This window comes from Pleurodeles waltl, chromosome 4_1 (genome assembly GCF_031143425.1).
Source record: "Pleurodeles waltl isolate 20211129_DDA chromosome 4_1, aPleWal1.hap1.20221129, whole genome shotgun sequence".
Taxonomy (NCBI): Eukaryota; Metazoa; Chordata; class Amphibia; order Caudata; family Salamandridae; genus Pleurodeles; species Pleurodeles waltl.
In genome coordinates, this window is record NC_090442.1 from 389083838 (window position 1) to 389106522 (window position 22685).

At 39.3% G+C, this 22685-nt stretch overlaps 1 protein-coding gene across 2 annotated transcripts in view; it reads left to right on the forward strand.

Moving 5' to 3' along the window:
* IRAG2 (inositol 1,4,5-triphosphate receptor associated 2) overlaps window positions 1-22685 on the forward strand; it is an 871311-nt gene that overhangs the window by 308892 nt on the left and 539734 nt on the right. For both annotated transcript variants that reach the window (XM_069228582.1, XM_069228581.1), the window contains exon 9: window positions 12985-13035. In XM_069228582.1, coding sequence (XP_069084683.1) covers window positions 12985-13035 — 51 coding nt within the window. The remainder of the gene's footprint in view (window positions 1-12984; window positions 13036-22685) is intronic.

Genomic DNA, 22685 nt, shown 5'->3' on the forward strand with positions numbered 1-22685 from the left:
ATTTACTAAAATGGACTCTATGTTCAGAAATTGGTGTGGGATTTTTCTTGTGTTTTTACTGTGTTACTGTTTGAACTATTGCACAAATAGTTTACACCTTGCCACCAAGTTCAGCTTGACCGTTCTGTGCCAAGCTACCAGAGGGTTTAGTACAGGTTAATTTGGTGTTTGTGACTTCACCCGTACAAGGATTGTGATTGTTGCTTGAGTAGGATTTCATCCCCTCAACCAGTAACCCAATTACTTAGTCACTTTTTTAAAGATGTTCTAATGTTTTCTTAGACTTTCCTTTGTGATGCCTTCTTTCAGCATGACTTATTCATTAATATTTGTATCTTCAGTTTTCTCCTGTGGCTTTATTATTATTTTTTCAGTAATTAACTTCCTGTCTATTTATTTGTTTACGCTCTACCAAGTCTTTCTTTATTACATAAACGGGATATGGTATTGACTTGAATCTTTGAGAATTGTCTGCTATGTCTATTAATAAATGCATGAAGGGCCAAGCAAAATCAGACTAAGATGCTTTGCACGTTTTTCTCACTTTTGTGTAGTACAGAAGCAAACAACAAACTGTTCTAAAACATTTGCGGCATATGCTAAGAATTCAGTTTACACAATAAACTAAGCTGGCGGCATCTTTCAGGTTGTTCGGTCACCTGAAGTTAGAAAGAAGGGATAAATAGTGAATCCACTTTCCGTATTAAAGACACTGGAAAGGGACTGTGTTTGACCTTAAGACCACATTTGGTTTAAATTTGTTGATGTTTTTCGGTTGGTGAATAAACACTTTGTACATATCCCCAGAGTGGAGTCAGTTCTTCATCGTTTGTGAAATATTTTTGCATACAGTACGGTTTGGTTCGCCCAGACTGACTGCACCAGCTACAGTAATTAGTTGTGTGCAAGGGTACCTTTAAACCAAGATTGTGTGTGTGTGTGTATATATATATGTGTATATATATATATATATATATTTATATATATATCTATATATATATTTGTATATATATATTTTTTTCCTTTTTTTAACGTACCTTTTAAGATCATGGAATTCAGAGGTGACTTGTAATATCCTTATCTTGTATGCTAGGGTGTACTTTATCCCATATAATGTATGGTCACACCATCACTGTTCCCACAAACCACTTTAAAAACTTGCTGCATAGCTCCAATCTCTAGTGCTAAAGTAAACACATCAAAAACAATTAGATGTTTGTTGCAAACTGGTATTAGAAACCGTTTAATACATGTCAATTTTTTAAAAAAAAGCTGCAGTAGCTCAGAATATGTAGAAATGTGCAGAAAGATTTTAACTGTTCTCTATCTAAGCATTGCAAACAAACGTATGCTCTCTCTGCTTGATACTGTAAGAAAGAAAAGCCACATTTAATTTTTGTTGCTTTAACCAGCTGCTTCAGTTATGCTCTGTGACCTAACCTGCCTTTCACATCGGCTGCTGGCTTTGGCAGAGAGGCATGTGACATCAGAACTTGACTGTCTTAACTTATACCAGTCGATTTCTGACTTATTTTCTTTATAATCAAGCCAACCAAATAACCTACGTTGAACCTGCTTTTGTGTCTGCTCGCTTTCCTTCCAGCTGTTGAAGCATTTGAGGGTATTACAAACGGTTCTCACACAGATTATCCCCACCACAAGCTGGGCATCTGTTCTGGCCCTTTTTTATTGAACATGTATGAAAGTACTTCCTTCAGTCCTTCGGAATGAGCCACTCCAGAAAGACCAGGCTGCAGGACTTTTATTTCATGTGGAAGAGAAACACACTTTTTGACCCTCAGTGGTTCTGATCACAACACATATGGGTTGAAAAGCGTCAGTTTTTCTGGCATATGAAATAAAGTTACTGAAGCAGAACTCGTTCAGGAGTGGTTTGAGACCTTTCCCAGGAAAAAAAGTATAGTAAAATAAAACTAAAGTAGTGAAATTTGTGTGTGTATGCAGATGTGTGTGTGTGTGTGTATATATATATATATATATATATATATATATATATATATATATATATATATATATGTATGTGTGTGTGTGTGTGTGTATATATATATATACATATATATATATATATATTATACAAAAAGTTATCTGTGAAGTTGAGATGTAAATGCACTCCTGATGAAGTGACTCCCAATCTATAACTATGGCTTGATGAAAGAAGCACGGGGTAACCTTCACATATCTCTGAGATGTCCAAACACATTGTTCTGGGAATATCCAAATGTCTGAAATATCCAGATTTTTAACACAAGTTACCAAGCCATGTAATAAACATGGCTTTAAAAAAAAAATAGAAAATTCAAGAGTGTTTTATTGGGATTTTATACAATAGGAAAAATAAATTCCATAAATTAATAGAAGCAATACATTGTATGGTACCATCAAATCAAGTGGGAACAGTAGTTTAGGATATAGCATGAGGAGTCGGTCCACATTTATAAAAGTAGAGGGTAGAGACAAGTGTATTTGTTTGCAATTGTGTGGTGAGGTTAATCATTGGATGTATTGTGACAGATCGTTTTTTTAATGTTGTGCTGAACGAATTAGGTACCTCAGTTGTGGATGAATGACACCGAGTAAAAGAGCGGAGAGAAAACAAGGTGATAGGGGTAGAATAGTAGGTAGTTCTTGGGGGAGAGGGGTGGGCAGGGGGTGAGTAGAGCAAGAAGGGTGTGGGAGGGTGGTGAGAGGAAGGGGGAGGGTGGGAGAATGAATGAATGAGTGAGTGGATGAATGATCAAGTGAGACATAGTTGTCTAGTCTGCTCCGGTGTTTGCCATTCTTCATTGGTATTGTCTTCAAGTATAATTTGAGCGAGTTAAAGGCAGTTCTGGTGAATTGGACCCATTCCCACCATGTGTGTGGGGGATAGCTTGGATGAGACTTTACATTCTTTGAGGATACCTTTAAGGCCAGTTGTGACTAGAATGTCCCATAGGAGATGGTTCTCTTCATTTAATGCCTGTTTGTTGTCAGTGGGGAGTATTCCCAGTGTAATAGAGGCTAAAGTAGGAGTCCATTTTGTATGAAGTATTTGAGATATTGTATTACTGATGTCCTCTCTGAACTTTTTGGTGGAGGTGCTCTCCAATAGCATGTGTTTTAAGTCTCCTGCTTCCTTCTCACAGCTCCAGAATGTTTCTGAGGATTGGAGGCCTAGTTTATAAAGTGTGGCTAGGGTCCAGTGGGCCATATTGGCAATCCAGTATTTGCTTTGTGCTAGTGATGGAGTTATTATGTTGGAAGTGAGGTTACTCCAGGTAGATATCCAGTCCTTTGAGACCTATGGAGTGATGTTGGAGTCTGATAGAGTTCCCACTTGTCTTGTGTTGGTTATTTAGTGATGTTTTTGTGGGGGAAAGGAGGGAATACAGTTTGGAAGCTATGTGACCACCTTTGGTAAATGTTTCTAATGTGTTCGGTGGGGAGGGAGGAGGGTTGAAGGTTTGTGTGGCTACAAGTGATTTTATTTTAAGGAAATGGTAAAAGTCTAGGTAATTTAGTTCAAATTAGTCTTTAATTTGAGAGAAAAGTATGGGTTCTCAGGGGGTTCTGATATCTCTCACCAGCAGAATATATTTATCTGCCTGTTTCTCTATAGACATTGCTCTTGTTTCTAGTTTTAAGTTTTCATTGTGCCATGGTGAGGCTAGACATGAGTGTTTTATTTTGTTGGGTAGTTTCACTTTTTCGAACCGCCTGTGCTGGATAGAATGTTTAGAGAGTGGTGTGCTTTAATTTTTTTGATGGTTAGAAATGAAGTGAGGGTAAAGGTTTAAAGAGAGCGATTTCAATAACGAGCCATGGCAGCGATCGGTTGTTGGTGGTGTCGTGTGGGCTCTTATTATTCTAAATGAGACTACTGGATTTCTAGGCGGCAGGATCGATAACGGTGTGGGGGACTGAGTCTGACCCACGTGTAAAGAACTCTGTCACCCTAAATCCGGTTTTTGCTCCGGCTAACTAGCAGTGCCTCATTTTTCCCATGAGGAAGGAATGATTTGGCAGCCGAGCGCATGACATCTTTGGAACTTCTCAGGGAAGTCGTGGTCACTCAGATCCAAACCAACTCTCTTATTTCCAATATGATCTCATATACAAATGACAAAGACAGTATAAGTTTTATATAATATTTTTAATAAAATGACTGTATTTTAGATATTAAGGCGTGAGCCGCAATAACCAGAACGATACAACACAGTAGGATTGAAATAGTCACCAGGAGAGTAAAACATAAGAACAAAGCTATCATATTGTCTAACAGTTTCTACTCTCCCTCTGCTTGTTCTATTTAGAGCACAGCATGTTAAGCTTCTAGCTTGCCTGTCAGAATCACTGTGGAGACATCAGACCTCATACCTGAGCAAAGACCTGTGATCTTGGTTCAGCATCTGCAACGAGGCAGTCAGCGTCTAGTTGTGGTTCCCTGGTCGGAATCTCCCTCTTGCGTGTATTGGGACAAGGAAGTGATTTTATAACTAACATGTCATCGTGATCACAAAATGTCCCTACGCAGGAATGCCAAGTCTAAACTCCTACCACGTCTATCGGCAATGTACCAGACTGTATCCTTGACTGAAGCACAGAGTAAATATGTTATGGAGAACTCCAGTGCTGAAGTAGGCAAACCAGTGTGATATGAATAACAAAACAACACCGTAGAACTGGCTATTTGAAAAATAACAGTATGAAGCCTAATAAAAAGCATGTAGAGCAAAGTGCACAGAGGCTCTAAGCTGTCAGCAAATGAATAAAATATATTCAGGGCAAAGTGCACAAAGGCCTAAAGCCTGAAGCTAAAGCACAACGAATACGTAAAACTGACCACACTACAGTGGTTCTGAGCCAGTGGCTCCCCTGTTTCGCTAGGAAAGCATGTTTGTATCTCCTTTAGTTGGGTAAGTTTAGGCCACCAAGTTTTTTAGGAAGTCTCAGTTTCTTTATGGCAATTCTGGGCTTTTTAGACTTCTAGAGGAATTCGGTAAGTAACGTGCCTATTTTAGTTTTAAAGAAAAAAAAGTGTATCTGAGAGCTATGTAGGGGATGTGCTGATTTTTAAATGTAAATGAGGGGGGTAATTAGCATTTTGATAGATTCCATTCTACCCCACCAAGTAATGAACCTGGTTGGCCATTTGTCTAAGCTATCTTTGATGTTATCTAGTGTCTTTTTCTCGTTGAGATTGATGGAGTCTTTCAGGTTATGGGTGAACCATATTCCCAGGTATTTTATCTTATCTGGGGTCCGTTTGAATATATAGGGGCTGATATGTAAGCTGGTGTAGTACACATTGAGAGGAAGAACCTCTGCCTTTTCCTTGTTGAGGCAGTAGCCTGACATCTTAGAGTGGTCATTGATGGTGGATATGATGTGCGGCAAGACTGAGTCTCCTTGGTTGGTGGAAAGGGAAATGTTATCCCCGTAGGCGGGTAGTTTTTGTGGGTATGATGAGGAAGGGATACTGGGGATGAATGGATTTTCTCTGATCAATGTAAGTAGGGGTTATAGCGTTAGTCAAGATAGTTGGGGGAGAGAGAGGGTATCCTTGTCTGGCTCTTTGTTGGAGGTAAAAGCGATTAGACAACTTTCCATTGATGTTGATTCTAGCTTTCTGTATAGAGCAAGATCATTTTTGACAATGCAGGGCCAGAGTTGAAGGAGATGATTGAGGCTTGGAGGAAGCTCCAGGATACCTTATTAAAGGCATTCTCTGCATCTGATGCTATCATGCAGGTTGGTTGGGGCAGGAGTTTGTCTATTTCAATCGCATGGCTAAAAAGTCTGATATTATCCGCACTGAATATTCCTTTGATAATCCCGATTGAGAGGGATGTAATACTTTCTTGAGAATGGGTTTATTCTGAGGGCTAGGATATTTGCATATATTTGGCAGTCTGTGTTTGAGGAATATGGGTCATTAGTTCTTGGGATTATTGGGTCTTTACCTACTTTGGGTATAACAATTATGGTTGGCTCCACAGTGGAGCCCTCAATGGAGCCATTTGAGTAGAAGTGGGCAAATAAGTCTTCTAAGGCAGTGATTAGGGAGGTACCCCAAGTTTGATAGAATGACGCCGGGAAGCCGTCTGGGCCCAGAGCCTTCCTGGCTTTCATTGTTTTGATTATGTTTATGATTTCTTTGTGAGAAATCGGTTGTTCTAGTGAATCCTTTGTTGATTCATCTATCTTAGTTTTTTAAATTTTGTTGAGGTAGTTTAAGCATACGTTATAAGATGTTACTTTTGGGGTAGAGGGTACGGTAATGTTTTTCGAAGGTATTTAGGATGTCCTTCTCGTTTGTCGATGTGACGATGTGTTCGTTGGTTATAGAGGTTATTCTAGTCTACTGACAGGCCTTTTTTAAAATAAGACGCAATTATTTTGCCAGCTTTATTACGTCCACAGAAATGGATGCCTTTGTATTTTTGTACTATTAGGTGGGCTTTGTTACTCAATCTTGTTGTATTCATACTTGAGTTTAATTAGAATATTTAATTGAGTTTTGTCTTTGATGTGTTTGTGATCTTTCTCTAATGCTTTTATTTTTAGTTGTCATTGGTCTAAGGTTTTGTAGTATAGTTTGTTTTTCTTTGACATAAGTTCAGTCATGTGCCCACGGATAGTGCATTTCAGGGTGTCTCTGATAATCTGTGCATTTGGACCAGAAGATCTATTGAGTTCTATATATTTATTGATCTCTTTTTTGATTATTTCCTTGAAGGAAGGTTCCTCCGTGGGGAGGTCGTTCATTCTCTGTGTTTTTATCCCTAATGCATTGCAAGTGATATCGTAGAGTAATGAAATGCAGCCATGGTCTGAGACTAGGATTGGTTTAGTGGTTGGGGAAGAGGTGGCTTGGACGTGAGTTTTGTCAATTAAGATACAATCGATGCAAGAGAATGTATTGTGCGGCTAGGATTAAAATTAGTAATCTTTCCCTGTGGGAATAAATAGTACATATATCTTTAAGTTTTAAAAAATTGCACGCTTATCATTTGTTTATGGAATTTGTTGGGTTTAAATTGACATGCAGAATTCCTTTCAAGGGTGGTGTCCCGGGGTTGATTGAAATCTCCTCTTCGAATCATTCTGCAGTTGGGAGGTAAAGTTGAGTTTTTTATTCAGATTAATTTAGAAGGTAGGGTTGTCGTTATTGGAGGCATAGATGTTCAAGATTATAATTTGTGTCGTCCCTGTGTAATTTAGTAAGAAGCCATCTGCCTTCGGTGTCTGCTTTGGAGGACAGGATAGTGGGGCCAGAGGCTTTCAAGACATTGTGTTATGTTCGTGACTGGGTGAACGATAAGTCACTTACCCATGCTTTTTTTAGGTAGGTTTGCCTCTTTCATGGCAACCTTGGTTTCCTGAAGGAGTTTCAGGTCTCCCTTAAGTTTGTGTGATTAGTCTAGCATTTTCTGTTTGTTGGGTGATTTAAACCCTTGACATTAAGGAAGAGTATTTTTTTGTTATCCGTTTTTATGGGAGGTGATTCTTCTTGGTAATGTAACCAGCTAAATGACAGTTATTCTTTGCCTTTGAGGTGGGGGCAGAAGAGGGCCTTGGGTGGGCAGATGGGTTTGAAGGGATGGCAAGGGTGAAGGGTAATGGAATGGGTGAGAGAGGAAGGGTGAAGGGGGTAGGGAGGACGGAAAGGAAATAGATATGAAAGGTAAAAAGAAAATGGAGAAGAAAATGATAGTGTAGTGATTGCTTAAATATTTATGATGAGAATCTCAATACCATGGAGTGGTATCAGACAAAATCTAACTAAGGAGAGGCGATGGAGGACACAAGTGCTCGATCCTAGGTCTGGAGTGCAGTCTTGCTGTGCCCTGTATAGAATGTGGTGTGTATTAACTCACAGCAGTGTCCAAGTTTGGTAAGTTTATCTATATTGTACAGTGGCTGGCGTGCCTGGAGTTGTTTCCGTAGTGGTGCCTAGTGAGTTAGTTGCCAATTAGTGGGAGTGGATAATAATGTGTATTCTGTTGTTTATAATAATGTATTTGCAGGTATAGTAGTTGTAGTACATATAGAAAGTGTAATATTTGTAGTAAGTGAGATGGCTATTTGTGGGATGGGTGTCAGTTGGTGACACGTCATTATTTCTGCTGCGTAAATGTTTATGTCAACAGTTAGGGTTGTGAAAAATGGTACCCAATGTATTTCATAATTATGGAGTACAATATACAGTTTGCAGTTTATTCTCCACTTACTGTCATTCTAGTGCTAACATAATATCAACATAGTGCCTACAGAGTTTCAACAAGTTACCAGTACAGTGTCTACCTATAACCAACAACATATCAACCTAGTACCAGCATAACGTTCACATAGTGCCAGCATATTCTCAACATAGATTCAACACATATCTAAGCGAGACGGTCAAGTGACCCCAAGTTACTGTATTGCAGGTAGTGCGGGCAAATGTTAGTGATTTTTGTATTGTTTAAGCTGTGGGTCAAAATGCACTTTCAATAACAATTGAGGCTGGTATCAATATTAATGTCAACATAATATCTGATAAATCTATATTATGTTGAAAGTGAGAAGATGAAACATTACAATAAATCCTTAATCGGGTTGAAGGCAATTATAATGTTGTTAGGTTTATTGTTAGGTTAGTAGGTGCTAGTTAGTTTAGTTAAGGTTTTGTAGGTTGCTGACCACTTTATTCTGTCTGTTTGAAGCAGTGGAAGCAAGTCAAACAAATATTTCAGCCTGTTATAGTTATTATGGATGAAAGAGCTTGTATGCCTGTGTTTTGATCTCATGGGTCAATCCGAGTTCTGCAGTGTTATGGGAAGAACGTGAATTGGGTTTTATTTAGGCTGTTTGTGGGCAGCCTTGATTATCCTATGTTAGTAAGCGAATAGAAAGTTAGTGAAAGTTAGTAGGAAGGATTTGTGTTAAGTGTTAGCTATTCCTTTTGAGTTTTTAAGAAGTCATTTTTAGGTCTTGGATATCTGCAGTGTAGATCTTCAGTTCCTTTAAGATCGTCAAAAATTATAGTTTTGCCGTTGTAAATTGTTTTTATTTGTACAGGACCAATAAACGAGAACCTATTGACAGATCTTTCAGAGTTTTCCTTTGGGAAAGGAACACCTTTCGTTTCTTGACAGTGCCTTTGGAGTCATCTTGAGAGATCCCAATGGAGGTTCCTTACCACCTAATTCTCTGTATTTTCTTCATCTGTGTGAGAATGGCTTAAGTATGTGAGTAGCAGAGGGGTCTGAAAATGAGGGCTCATAGAGCTTCGCTGTTTGCAGGCTTCTGTGTGGGCACTGTGTGCGCTCGGGTTATTTCAAAGTCCTTGTCTAAGTTTATATTGAGTACTTGGGGGATCCATTTTTCAATAAAGGTTGCACAGGAGGGAGCTTGGTTTTTGCTACCTTCAGGAAGTCCAGAAATGTGCAAGTTGCCCCTTCTTATTTCTGTCTTTGAGTTTGGTGATATTCCTTTCCAGTCTAGCCAGTCTTGCGGTGGTGATTGATAAAGTTTTAGAAGAGTATTTGTGGTCTTCCAGAAGGTTTATCTATGATTCTGTTTCAGAGACTCTGCCCCCCCATTTGTATCATTTCTTGTTTCAAAGATGCAAGGTCATTCTGTACAGTTTCTGTGGTGGATTTTGTGGATTGGTCTAGCATGTGTAGCATGTTGAGTTTCTGCATAATTAGGTCTAGAGTTGCAGAATTTTCCGATTTAGATTTTATAGGGGAATCTGGGGCTGGGGTCCTGCGTGTGTCTCTTTTGTGCTGATTTGGTCTCTTTCAGACCTCTCCTTGCTTCTTTGGTGTCATGCAGTTTGGAGTCTGCCATTTTGAGAGCGAACCTTCCTGTATACTTTGCATTGGGTGCAACTAGTGGGATTTCGGTAGTCCTTGAGATGTTTAACGGAGGTGCCGAATGTTGGGAGGTAGGGTGAGGTTCAGAAATCTGTATCCTTCCTGGGATAGTAACACTTTAATAATTTTATATGGTATCTCAATGAAGATTGTTGAATATCAAGATACAGCACTTTGGAGTGTAAGGGATTATTCTTTGCACCCTCCTGGCTGCAATTTGGGTTGTTGAGGCGATGATATTCAGGATCCCAATGTGTGTAGTTTAGAAATAAGAAAGTTTTGGAGCATGCTTTATAGACAGCTGTATTAAATGGAGGTGGACATCTTACGGTCAGGCATAGGATGGGAGTGCCCGTGCTATATTTGCTGTAGTCAGCAGGTTCGTTTTGTATATCATAGGTTCCTACCCTTATAGAGCATTGTAGAGTAGTGCCTCTAAGTGCTCACCTCTAGTGGTAGAATGTATGTAGTGACACTGGGGTAGTTGAGAAGAGATTCATCCACAGGGAGTCCTGGTGTTGGCCATTTTAGTGTCCGGCGTTGAGGCAGCTTCTGGAGCACTGTTATAAAAGGTGTTTCTCCCGAAGATTTTTTTGCCAAAAGTGGGTCACTGAAAGCACCACACCCTCCTATATGCTGGGCACTGCAAAGTGTCCGTGGAGGCAGTGCATCAGCAGAGATAGATGTTTTTGTCCCTTGGCGCAGCAGAGCTCTCCGATTAGGTAGTCATTTTCCTCAGGTGGGAGTCACCCCCCCCCCCCCCCCCCCCAAACATGGCATTTTTTTTATTCGACACCTGATGAGGTATAAGTCATATCTTGCTTTCTCTAGATACCTTACAGTCCTTACCACCGTATTAATGTTTACCATGCTGCAGACTAATAGCCTTTATATTTGCTCCTAAGTTGTATAAATAGGTTCTTATACTAACCTTTACCTGGAGGTTTGATCTGGGCTCTGTCACCTTTATCTAATACATTTATCACCATCTGATTCTCAGAATTGCTACCACCTATAAACATATATTAATCTTACATGTATGATGCATGTGTGCTTTAATTATGCTTACTACATTACATGTATATTTTCCTTACTGTTGTTATTAAAATCTATTATCCACGTAATGTTTTTGAAGCACTCTCACACTTTAGGGTTTAGCGGCGCTATATCAAAATCAAAAACTATTCAATACAAAGAAAATGCACAGGGAAAATAAAATTATCTTGCACAGAAATACACGGATGTCATTTACGGGTCGCTAGGGGTCACTGCTGTGAATCTGGCTTGCCCTTGCAATCTCTGGCCTCCGAGATGGCAAACTCAGTGTCAAGAACACAGGTGCACCTCTGCATCCATTATTGTCTGCCATTTTTTCATTATACTAATAGCGAATAGTACTATTCACTATTAGGGTAAAAACATGGAGCACGTTTAGGACCTTTGGTGGCAGCTGTGGTAAGTAAAAATGTTTTAAATTTATTCATGCTTGTAAGTGTGAATTTGTTAAAGTGAGAGAGAGAGCACACGTTTGTGTGAGCAAGTGCGTCTGTATGTGTAAGCATGTGTATGTGAGTGAAAGTGAATGAGAGTCAAGTAACAGGTAGTGAAGTTGAGACTGTGACCCAGATTTTCTATTCTTTGACTTGGGGCGATACTGAAGCAAATTTGCTGTGCTGCCTTGCATTAAATGGAGAGAGACAGAATGCACCATCTCAAATAAGATGTGCATATTATTTTCTCTTCCAATGCGCTGGCTCACTTTTGGCAGCCATGCGCCAATGCCCATCCCATTTGGCCATAGTGCAAGGGGGTGTGTCCTCTGAAGCTTAGGCTTTATACTGAAAGGGGTCCCTTCCAGTGCAAAAACCATACCTTCAGGCGTTTCCCACTTTGTATGAGTGTTCTATTATGTACCACACATGCAAAGTTGGAAAAATGAAAATTAAAAACTTTCTTGTTACCCCCGCCTCAAGGAGACGTAAGATTTTGGCACAAATTCCTGTCTAATCAAATCACATAAGCTTTATTCGACAGAAGTTGTCATAAAAGTGTACGTACATAAAACAAAAGCAATACATTAACCACAAACCAAACATTAAGAAAAAGAAGCATTAAGACTCAGGTAAAACAAATATTAGGACCAAATAAAACTGTGAGATACTGGGTTTTGTAGTTGAAAGCTATTCTAAAAATATATATTTTTTTTATATATTCTGTTTATCCTAAAATTATTTACAAAAAGATTAAAGTAAAACAGTAATAAAAAGAAAAGCACCAAACAGATCGCATACGGCTATGGAAGTCAAAATATACTCACAATCAACCAGAAGATTATCTATCCTATCCAATACTGAGTTACTTGCTGCATACTTCTGCCGTTTGTGTTTTTTCCTCTGTACCACCCCAGCCCCGCCCTCGATTGCTTTCCTTTTACCCATCACAATTGCTTTCGCCAGAGGATGAACACTTAGCGATAAAGTAAGACAATATAACTGTCCCCAGAGGCTACAACAATAGCGACCCGGCTTGTGAAGTGCCCCCACTTGCTTCATAGCGCTTGTTGTTCTGGTCAAGTGGAAGCGGGTGCTGAGGAAAATGTTGAGCTTTACCCACTACGAGGTTTTTAAATCTCATGTAATTGCTTCGTTTTCTATGAATCATAGTATTGCTTTCCATAGTGATTTGTTTTTTTTTTTACACTTCCTCAAGTAGTTTTTTGACATAAGAGATGTTCTGCCTGAGTTTCGATGACCAGAATGGTCATATTTTGAGTCGGCTTTTTGTGAGACACCAACAACTAAATTCACCTATTTAGAGTTTGGGTAGCAATTCAGGCTTAGGGTTAAGTATGATGAAAAAGTGAATATGTAGAATTGGTGTTCCTGATAGGTTGCTGGATACATAGACATACACCCCACCTCATCGGTCGCATATCTCCACCTCTTGACAATGGATAAATGCTGCAGAAAGTCTGAGCGCTCCTTCAACCATACAATGCGCTGTTTCTCTTTAATGCACTTAAAGAACACACTACTAGTATAGCTCTATTTTTTACGGATGTCTGTGATATGTATGTAGGGTTTGCATTAATATTTGTATTTTGTGTTTTTTTTTTAAACAGGAAAAGGACAATATTTCCCTTATTCATAAGATCAGTTCACTCCAAGAGGAGGTAAGATACGTGGTACAAACAGATAATGTGCTTGTTTCTGCTTTTTGATGCCTGTGTCCTCATTTCCATATTATCAGTCAACCAGTTTCATATTTGTCAATATCAGCAAAGCTCTTTGATTCTAATGCACATTTTGTAATAATGTTATGTAATAGTACGTATTAAAAATATTACTTCAGGCTTCATATTTAAATATTTGTATGCAAGTAGCCTTTAGGACAAGTTGCTTTGGCATAAATGATGATTCCTTTGTGTTTATTCCTGGTGATTATCAGCTACAAGTGTATTGATTTCCTTGACTTTCTCTGTCAGTGCAAGTAATGATAATAGAATGGGGAAAACTTGGTCATGTACATCATTTTAGGATTTTTCAGTATTGTTTTTAAAAGGATCATAAAGTTGTTTGCACTAGTCCGCTCTAGGAGGGTGTCCATCTGTTGGCTCCTTACAATGTTGAATGAGGTGATTTTCACTCGGGAAGGACAAGACCGTTACAACTTGAGCATCGCAGATTTCACCCCATTGGAGATCGACATTTTCAGGCTTAATGTTTCCACTGTGCCAATATAGGGTTGTTAGCGCATCTGACCTAATTTGGTTTCTTATCTTTAATTTATAATGGGACGCGTTAGAGGTTCGCTGGACCTCTTGGATACACTTAGAGTAAGTCCCACCACAAGACTTAATTTCAATGCAAATCATTAACAATATCAATCAATAGTATTAATAATCTTTGAAGTCAGTAATCTCACACACCATGACCCCTTAGGCCATGGACAACCACGACTTTGTGTAAAGTTTAGAATGTTTATTTCCCTGTATTAATAATGCTAATATCATGTCACTTAGTCTCAAAATCAAATGGTATACATACAAAAACACTACCAGTTGACCAAATCTGCTAAAGAATCTCAATTTAACTAAAGCATGGATTACTATGCATTCAAGAGTTACAGTACAAATCAATAGCAAGAACAACTGTGCAATAGAAATAGCATAAATCTAGATTCAGCAACTGAGTAATATCAATTATTTTATTAATAGCAACCTATTAGCATTTTATGATTTCCTTTACTAACCTTCTGATTAGAATAGCATGTTTGGGCTTCATGCAAAACAATTTAGTCAGCATAAATTTGGAAAAACATCTAACTATGGCTCTATCAAAATAGCGGTTTGTAGAAACAAGACATATCACAACAAGATCAATTGCATTTTGTTATACCTCTCCTCAGTATGGATCAGTAAGCTGTGATTATCTTCGTCAATTGCACATCTGTTTGGTCAGCATCTGACCATGAAAGGGAATGGTTCAGAACCAGGGACTCTAAGCTATCTGAAACATATGGAAAGCAAACTCTAAGTGATCAGCATTCAACATCAGAAGTTTAAGCAATAAAGTTAAAGATACAATTCCCTAAGTAAGAGAAATCAAAAGGCGAGTACACCTCGTTGATGGAAAATGGAAATGAGAAATGAGCGCTTCTCTCTCTGTGCAGTCAGGCTAAGTTAAAATAATCTACAAAACTTCCCACATCGCCATTGGTCCAAGAATTGTACGTTTACATTTAGTCCAATCGAATTAGAACTTCAAATCTAAGATATAACTAAACTGTCTTTCACATGTGGATGATTGGCTCCTCTTCTCCTGTTCCCATCGTCCGGTTCGTCAGGTAACAATTTTGTATCCTTCTGTCCTCCAGTCAGCGCATCGATTGTTCGCTCCTGTGAACGTCCCTTTTTCACACACTAAACTATACAATGTAACAGTAACTAATATAGCACATTCTAGCAAGCAGTTCTCACGAGAAAAGACAAACATCTGCTATTGTTTTGTCAACTCAGTGGAAAACAATTCACGTATTAATTTCTTCAAGCGAACATTTCTCATGAGGCTGTGCTACTAGGCCCAAGACCTCGCTAACTTAAGGCCTTGTTTTGCTTTACTTTTGACTAAGCCAAGATATACACACTGAAAGCAGTTGAAAAGAGTCTCTGGAATGCACTTCTTAATCTGAAGAAGACCTTTATTATTGCTTTTGCAAGGTTCGTGAAGGAAGGTTTGAATAGTAAAAAGTGTACTTTCAAAATGTGCAACAACAACGTAAGACCATCTTCAATCTATAAACAGCAATTATATACATGCAAAGATACAAACACTTATATTGATATATAGATATATATTCATATGCAATGCAAAGCAAATAATTAATAAAAATTAATCACCGTAGGGCCTGTCAGATGCTTCATCTTTCTCATGCCAGCAAGAAGATGACCCCGTTCAACTGCAAGAAAGATCTCCACCCTCAGTGGACAAATGTCAGGCATTTGACGTCCAATCCTGACGGAGGTCTCGGAATTCACTGCTACTGAGTGGGGCCATCTTTTTAAATCTTAAAGAACCATGGAAAGGGCTTTCTGGAAAAAACCCTCCCCTAAGAAGGAAATATTAAAAAATGCTGGCTAGTTTAGGTAAACTTTGAAAGGAACGCGTTGAGAATTGGTCAACATCCCAAGGCATTTCTCCTAATGTCAACCGGTTCTCTGCTTGTATTATAAACATCAGCCTGGTACATTATTATCGTACTGACTGCTTACCTCCTACATATTATGTACCAGTCCTAGGTGATAATATGTCCTAGCTCTTCGGTGAGAAGGAAAACACGCAGAAATGAAAAACACCTTGCATAACATGTTTGTGTGGAAAAATACTCGTATCTTTATTGTGGCAGTGAAGCTAAACTGAACACAAAATGGAGTCTAGGCTGAATACAAAATGGAGTCTATAACCAGTGACCACTAAAGTGACAGTGGGCAGCTAAGCCAGATGCAAAGTGATGCGACACCACATCAGTGGTCAACATACAAATATCACTACAGGCCTAAATTTTAATAAAGTAAATACACAATAAGTAATTATTAATATAACTTACTACTGCATTAATCTAAACATGAGCACATCAATTTGTTTAAGCATTTAATACGGACACTTCGTGATTACTGGCTGTCACTCAAGTGGGCACATTTTCTACATCGCACATTATTTTGTATATTAAGTCAAATTCTATGCGGATTCAAAATTCAAATTACATGAATATTAGTAGAAATTCAGCGTTTACAATCCCTCCTCTGATGACTAAATGTCGACACACTTACATCTTCCCACACAAATTATTGCTCCCCTAAAAGTTGACCTCCTTATATCTCTTACTTCTTTCTCTTTTCGAATTTTCCCTGAACAATTTCTCAATTTTAATTTCTTCCCTCCTCTGATCATTTTTCAATTTTGTTTAATTTAATCATGATGCAATTTACATATTCTCAAATTTTGCAAATCACAATAATTAATATCCCTTGTATCATTTTCAATATTATCCCTTTTCCTAGGTTGCCATGCCAATTTCCACCGGAAGCAAATCCTTTGCAAACATTTTCCCAAACTCCTGGTTCTTTCAGCTATTTCAAATCAGCACATCATTAGTCAGATTGTTAATAAGTCTTATAATTTCTTTATTATTGTTGGGAATATATGCGCAACAATGTTGCGAGTTCAGCATTTTACAAACTCTGCCCTCCTTTGATAAAAGAACGTCTAACGCAAGGCGGTTCTGAAGATTCATTGATCTTACCGCAGCCATTTCCGTATCCATCAGGATCATGGCTCCTGAAAAATTTGCCAGCATGTTATCCACAATAGTAAACAACTTTTGAATTTTTCATGAATTCAAAGTAACTCCTACTGAAGGAATTATTGCTCCAAATATGTCTCCAAATATGCCAGAATATGATTCTCGCTTTTGTCTAACATGATGTAATTCAGTCATTGTAGGTAATTTACTCAAGTTCTCCATTTGAAATATCTTTGGGCAAAATATACCCAAGTAACATGTGCCATACCATCCTCTTTGAAGACTGTAATATGCATTTGGTCCACAGATGTAATAAACTCCCAGAATTGCCAGATCCTGTCCATTCAACATGAACGTCCATTTACTCTGAAACAAATACACACGTCTGCATTCACTCGTTCCCATAAACAACGTATCAGTTCTAGATTTAGGCCTATATACACAAAGCTTTCCTACGTGTTGTGCATCTAAAGCTAACCTTCCTTGTATCTTTATTTCACTCAATGTATAATCATTTCTAAATGTCCTTTTCTCTAAGCCTTTTTTCTAATTTCTCCTTTAATGCTTTTCTCCTATCGTCTGTCTGATCTAAGAAGCTCTTTTCTCTGGATGTGAGCAAGCATGTTAGGTTGTTTCTATGTGCGGAAGCTGTGGCAAATGTCAACGTAGACGCAAAGAATCCACTCACTAATTCTATGGTGTTTTTCTTAGCTACTGTACTCAGGTACTTAATTATTGGGACAAACGAAAACGCAACATCGTAATTGGAGTAGAAATACTGAATGTACTCCTAGTTATAAAATCTGCGTGCAAACATAACGATCTCTTGCATCCATCGTCTCAACATACTCACACAATAAGTGATAGAAAACATTAGAAGAAAATTCTCCTTGGGCATTATCTACGTGCAAATATTTCTCATCTAAATTAAACCTATCTACTTCTGTGAGTGCAGAAGGTGTTTCTAAAGCTGAGGTATGGTTGGCCACACTCTTATCAAGAAGAGTCATACTCACAATCCATGCCAGACACAATATCACGCACGCAATCGCCTAACCAATACCCATATATTTACAGCACCGATCCTTCCTATCGGCTAAGGTTACCCATGATCTATAAAGAATCAGAAAGTAGAAGAAAAAAATATTAACTATGCAGAAAAATTTAAAAACAAATCTTCAGTCTTTCTTTAGCAGTTATTTACAGCTTTTGTCAAAAATAGGTAGCTTGTCAAAATCTGTTTAGTAGCTTGTCAAATTAGGTTATCAAAAGTCTTTTTCAGTTACTTTCAATAGTCTCTCTTGTCCTTTCTCAGTTTACAGTTTTCAACAGCTCAGTTAATTGATCTCCTTCAAGTGGCAAAATATTGACCTGGAATGTCTCGATCAAAACAAAAAGACAGAAATTTGCTCTGCCATTCCGTTGTCGTTGCATACGCCCTTTCAGGACCAGCATACCTTCGACTTCCAATTCTTTGTTTTCAAACTTCGATCTCCATTTAGTTCTCTATCACTCAAATCTTCTTTCCTTGTCGTGTCTACTTCTTCCCTATTTGTTGTCACTGTAATTGCTTCTTTTCTCTTTGCTTGTGACTTTGGCCACTTATCGCCTTTCAGTGGACCTTTCGTTAATGCTCTTTTCAATGTCTGACTTGTAATTTCTTTGTTCTGCAGGATTTTCTCTTGACGTGCCTGCCACTGGTTCAGGAGGAGTCAGACCACATTGGCGTTGATCGCCTCAACTCCTTCCCCTTCGGGATCTGCTGTTTGCTCTGTTTGTCTTTCAAGACTGTCCGCTTCTGGGAGAGCCCTTCTCTTCCTAGACTCTCCTGTTACCTCAGTTAAGGTTGGTTTACTGTCACTCTCCTGTGGGTCATCTCCTTCGTCTCTCGCAGGAATGTTAGTACTGGATGCGATCTGCTTAGATTCAGTCTCTGATTCTCCTTCTCCTTTCTCCAGTGCAGAAGTTGGTTGGGATGTTGTTGGTACTCTCAACAACTCCTCTTCATTGTCCAATGGACTTGGTACTCTCCTCGTATGGCTTGCGTAGATCCAGTTCAGAACCCCAGTGCACTTCACAGTTATAGTAGTGATCAGCACTACTGGTAAGGACCCTTCCACCAAGGCTCCAAACATGTGCTTTATAATCACAAACCAATCACCTGCTCTTGATCTTGAGAAAGTTGAATTGTGGTAGCTTCCACCTGATCTTTGCCAGATCTTTGCAGTAGTCCAACACCATATCATCTGTCATGTTCACAAAGGCATTGTCTGGCACCACTGGCAACCTCATTGCTCTTCCCATGAGGATCTCATGTGGTGACAATCCTGTTTTCAAGTTGGGCGTGTTTCTTATTGTCATCAGAACTAACTGCAGTGCGTCGGTACAGATTTGTGGCCGCACACATTTTCGCCATTCTTGATTTTAAGGTACCATTCTTCTGCTCCACAAGTCCTGAGGCTTCAGGGCAGGAACTACAATGCAACTTCTGCTCAATGTTTAAAGCTGAACATAGTAATTTAATCACTTCATTGTTGAAGTGACTTCCTCTATCTGATTCTAAAGAGACCAGAAACCCAAAACGTGCAATCAGTTCCCTAAGTTGTTACTTTGCTACTGTCTGGCTGTCATTTCTTCGTGTAGGGAAAGCTTCAATCCAATGACTAAAGATGCAAAAATCACCAAAACATATCTCAACCCTCCACACACAGGCATCTCAATGAAATCCATCTACATTCTGCTAAATGGGCCTCCCGCTCTTCCAATGTTGCTCAAATTGACCACTGTCCCTTTACCCATGGTCATCTGTTGGCAGATGACGCAACAATGGCAAACTGCTTTGGCAACCTGTCTGAACTTTAGATTGAACCAGTACTACTTGAACGTTCGAATCATAGCACCCCTCCTAAGAAGTGCTTGACCATTATAATATCTAGCCATTTGAGTCAACAAACTATTTGGCAGGACCACTTGTCCCTCCTCTGAAATCCAAACATCGTCTTCACGTTGAACACATTTTAACTTGACCCAACTCTTTTTCTCTTCTTTGTCAACGTTATCCTGAAATGCTTTCAATTCTTCCAAGGTATCTATAACATGCAATGCATAACTTGGGCCCATTTCATCTTCATCAAATAACAGTTCCCATTTGTCTTTGAACGATATACAGTTCAATGCGCAAAACCTTGTGACTTGATCCACATATCAATTTCCAGTGGACACAATCTTGTGATTTCAGGTGTGCACTGCATTTCACCATCGGCATTCTTCTCAGGCATTTGAACAGCTTGTAACAATTCATGAATTCTCTCACCATTTCTGACTGGTGAACCCAAAGAGGTCAAGAAACCTCTCTGTGACCACAGCTGGCTAAAAGCATGGACTACTCAAATCCATCCTGGCAGTCCATAAAGATGGTAACTTTAAGCTATGCAGAAACATGGCATGCTCTAGTAAGGGCTACCAGTTCCGCCACCTGTGCAGAATATTCTCCTAGCTAGGCACCTGTAAGGTACTGAATTTTGATTCGGCTAAGTAAAACTTCAAAGGAGTGAGGGACCATGACTGTTAAAGGATGTTCCATCACAATGCCTTCACTGTGAGGCTCAGTCCTGAATGCAGACATCCTGGTAAAGCTGCTGCAACTGGGTCCAAAGTAGCTGAAAAATATGCTACTGGCCAGTTTACACCACCATGGACTTGAGTCAAGACAGACAAAGAACATGCATCACGCTCATGACAGAACAACATAAAGGGTTTTGTGTAGTCAGGCATTCCCAAAACTGGGGCTTTGCACAGACTTTCTCTCAACTCCAAAAATGCTTTCATACAGGCTTGATCTAACACTAAGGGATCAGTGACTTCCTTGTGATTCAGCTCCTGCAATGGCTTTGAAGTGACTGAAAAGTTGGGAATCCACTGGTGAGAATAGCTTACCATTCCCAAAAACATCCTGACATCTCTCTGGGTTGCTGGGGGATTCATCTGCAGTATGGCTGTAACCCCTTCTCTGGAGATTTTCCTAGTTCCTTTCTCAATTAGGTGACCTAAATACTTCTCTTCTTTCTGGCAGTACTGTAATTTTCTCTCGGGACACTTTATGTACATTCTTTCCTAAATGAGTCAGCAAGGCAGTAGTATCATACTGGCATGCTTCTCTCTTCTTTGAGGCAACCAACAAATCGTCAATGTACTGTACCAATGTCGTTTGAAAAGGCATTTCCAATGACTCCAGGTTCTTTTTCAAGATCTGGTTGAAAATAGAAGGTGACTCTGAAAACCCATGAGGAATCCGATACCAAAAGTAGACTTGATTCAAAAATTTGAAACAGAAAAGAAATTGACGCTCCTATTGACCCTCACGGGGGGGTGGTTCTGCTCAAACACTTGAATATTTGTCCCTAATATCAATGGGGTAGCACGGAAGTTTGCGTCAGCTGACCTCTTAACATTTTTTAACAGTTGAGTTGTAATCACCCTTCAGGAAACCTGGGCTGAGCACAGCTGCCCATTGCCAGGGTATCTAGAAATATGGAAATCGGCCCATAGAATGAGTAAGAACGGCCGTGCTAAGAGAGGATTGGCCTATGTAACTGTTAATTTAAATGGGAGTATATTGCCACTGGTTTGGGATGATAACTGGATTCAGGGGATCGTCATAAGGAATGGGACCGTACAGCAGACCCTTATAGTAATTAATGTTTACATTGCGCCCGTAACAAAAGAAAGAAAAGGCAGATTGTCTTGACTGATGCAGATTGTGAGCAACTTAGTTGGGGAATACCCATGTGCTAATTATCTTATAACTGGTGATTTTAATACAAACCCGTCTCAGGACACAATGGAGGCTCTTGAGGGACCTGTCTATGGTAACTGCCAGTCAATGCCCAATCAATTAAGGCCCCAGGGTTGACTGCATTGCAAGTTGAGAGAGTATGTAGTAACACACCTTAAAAGTATGGGCTTTAAAGTTCTGAATGGCCGTTTACCTGACGATGATCCCCCTTGGTGGACAAGGTCTGATGGTCGATCTCGCTCTTATTTAGACTACACCATTTGTAATATTGAATTATTTCCTTTCATGGAAAGGTTTTTGATTTCGTCCCGAAGTGAGAGCACAAATTGTATCTATCAAATTCAGGTTTTCTGTACATGATGTTATGCGGGCAGTGGGTGGTGGTGTTTGTTTTGAGTCACTAAAGCGCTTTAAATGGAATGCTTCTATTGACGGCATAGTATTGACTGAATGTATTCATTTCTTTGACACTGAGGGTTTGGGCTGTGCGACACCAATTCACTTATGGGTTAAACTTTCTAGGAATCTAAAGAAAGCGCGTAATAGGCTGGCAAGGGCAATTAGAAAAAGCCCAGATTCTGAATTGTTATTCATTGAATACAAACTGAGGAAAGATTACAGGAAGGCTGATTATGTTGACCACCAGTCCTATCTTAGTTTTGGGCTAAACTTTTAAGTGCAAGTAAAAATCCAAACCCTTTGAAATTTTGGTCCCTTATCAACAAATTAATTAGCAACCAAAGGGGCACTGGCATTGCCGACAAATCAGAAGAAGCTTTGACCTTTTACCTGACTATCCACTTTTCTGCTAGTGAGCAGAATAGGAAACTGCTGGATGAGTGTGCCCATAGATGTACTTTTGCTTCGTTTAATACATGTCCCTTGTTTACGGGGTCCTTAATTCCCTCGCAGGGAGTGAGAAAGTTCTTTCAATTTAGTCTCCCCCACATCATCTCGAGGGCTAAGCAATTTGGAGCCCTGGGTCCCAATGGCATTCCACAGGCACTATTTAAACAAGATCATCTCTTTTGGTCCAATCATCTTGCACATTTGTTCGAGCACTGCCTCCTGACTTCAACGATACCTGAATCTTGGCGTGGCGCCACCCTTCATCCCCTATATAAAACCGGTCCATGGTCAGATCCCGCCAACTTTAGGATGATAGCCCTGCTGGATAATGAGGCTAAGTACTACGCTAGTCTTTTGTTGCAAGATCTTCGTTCCTG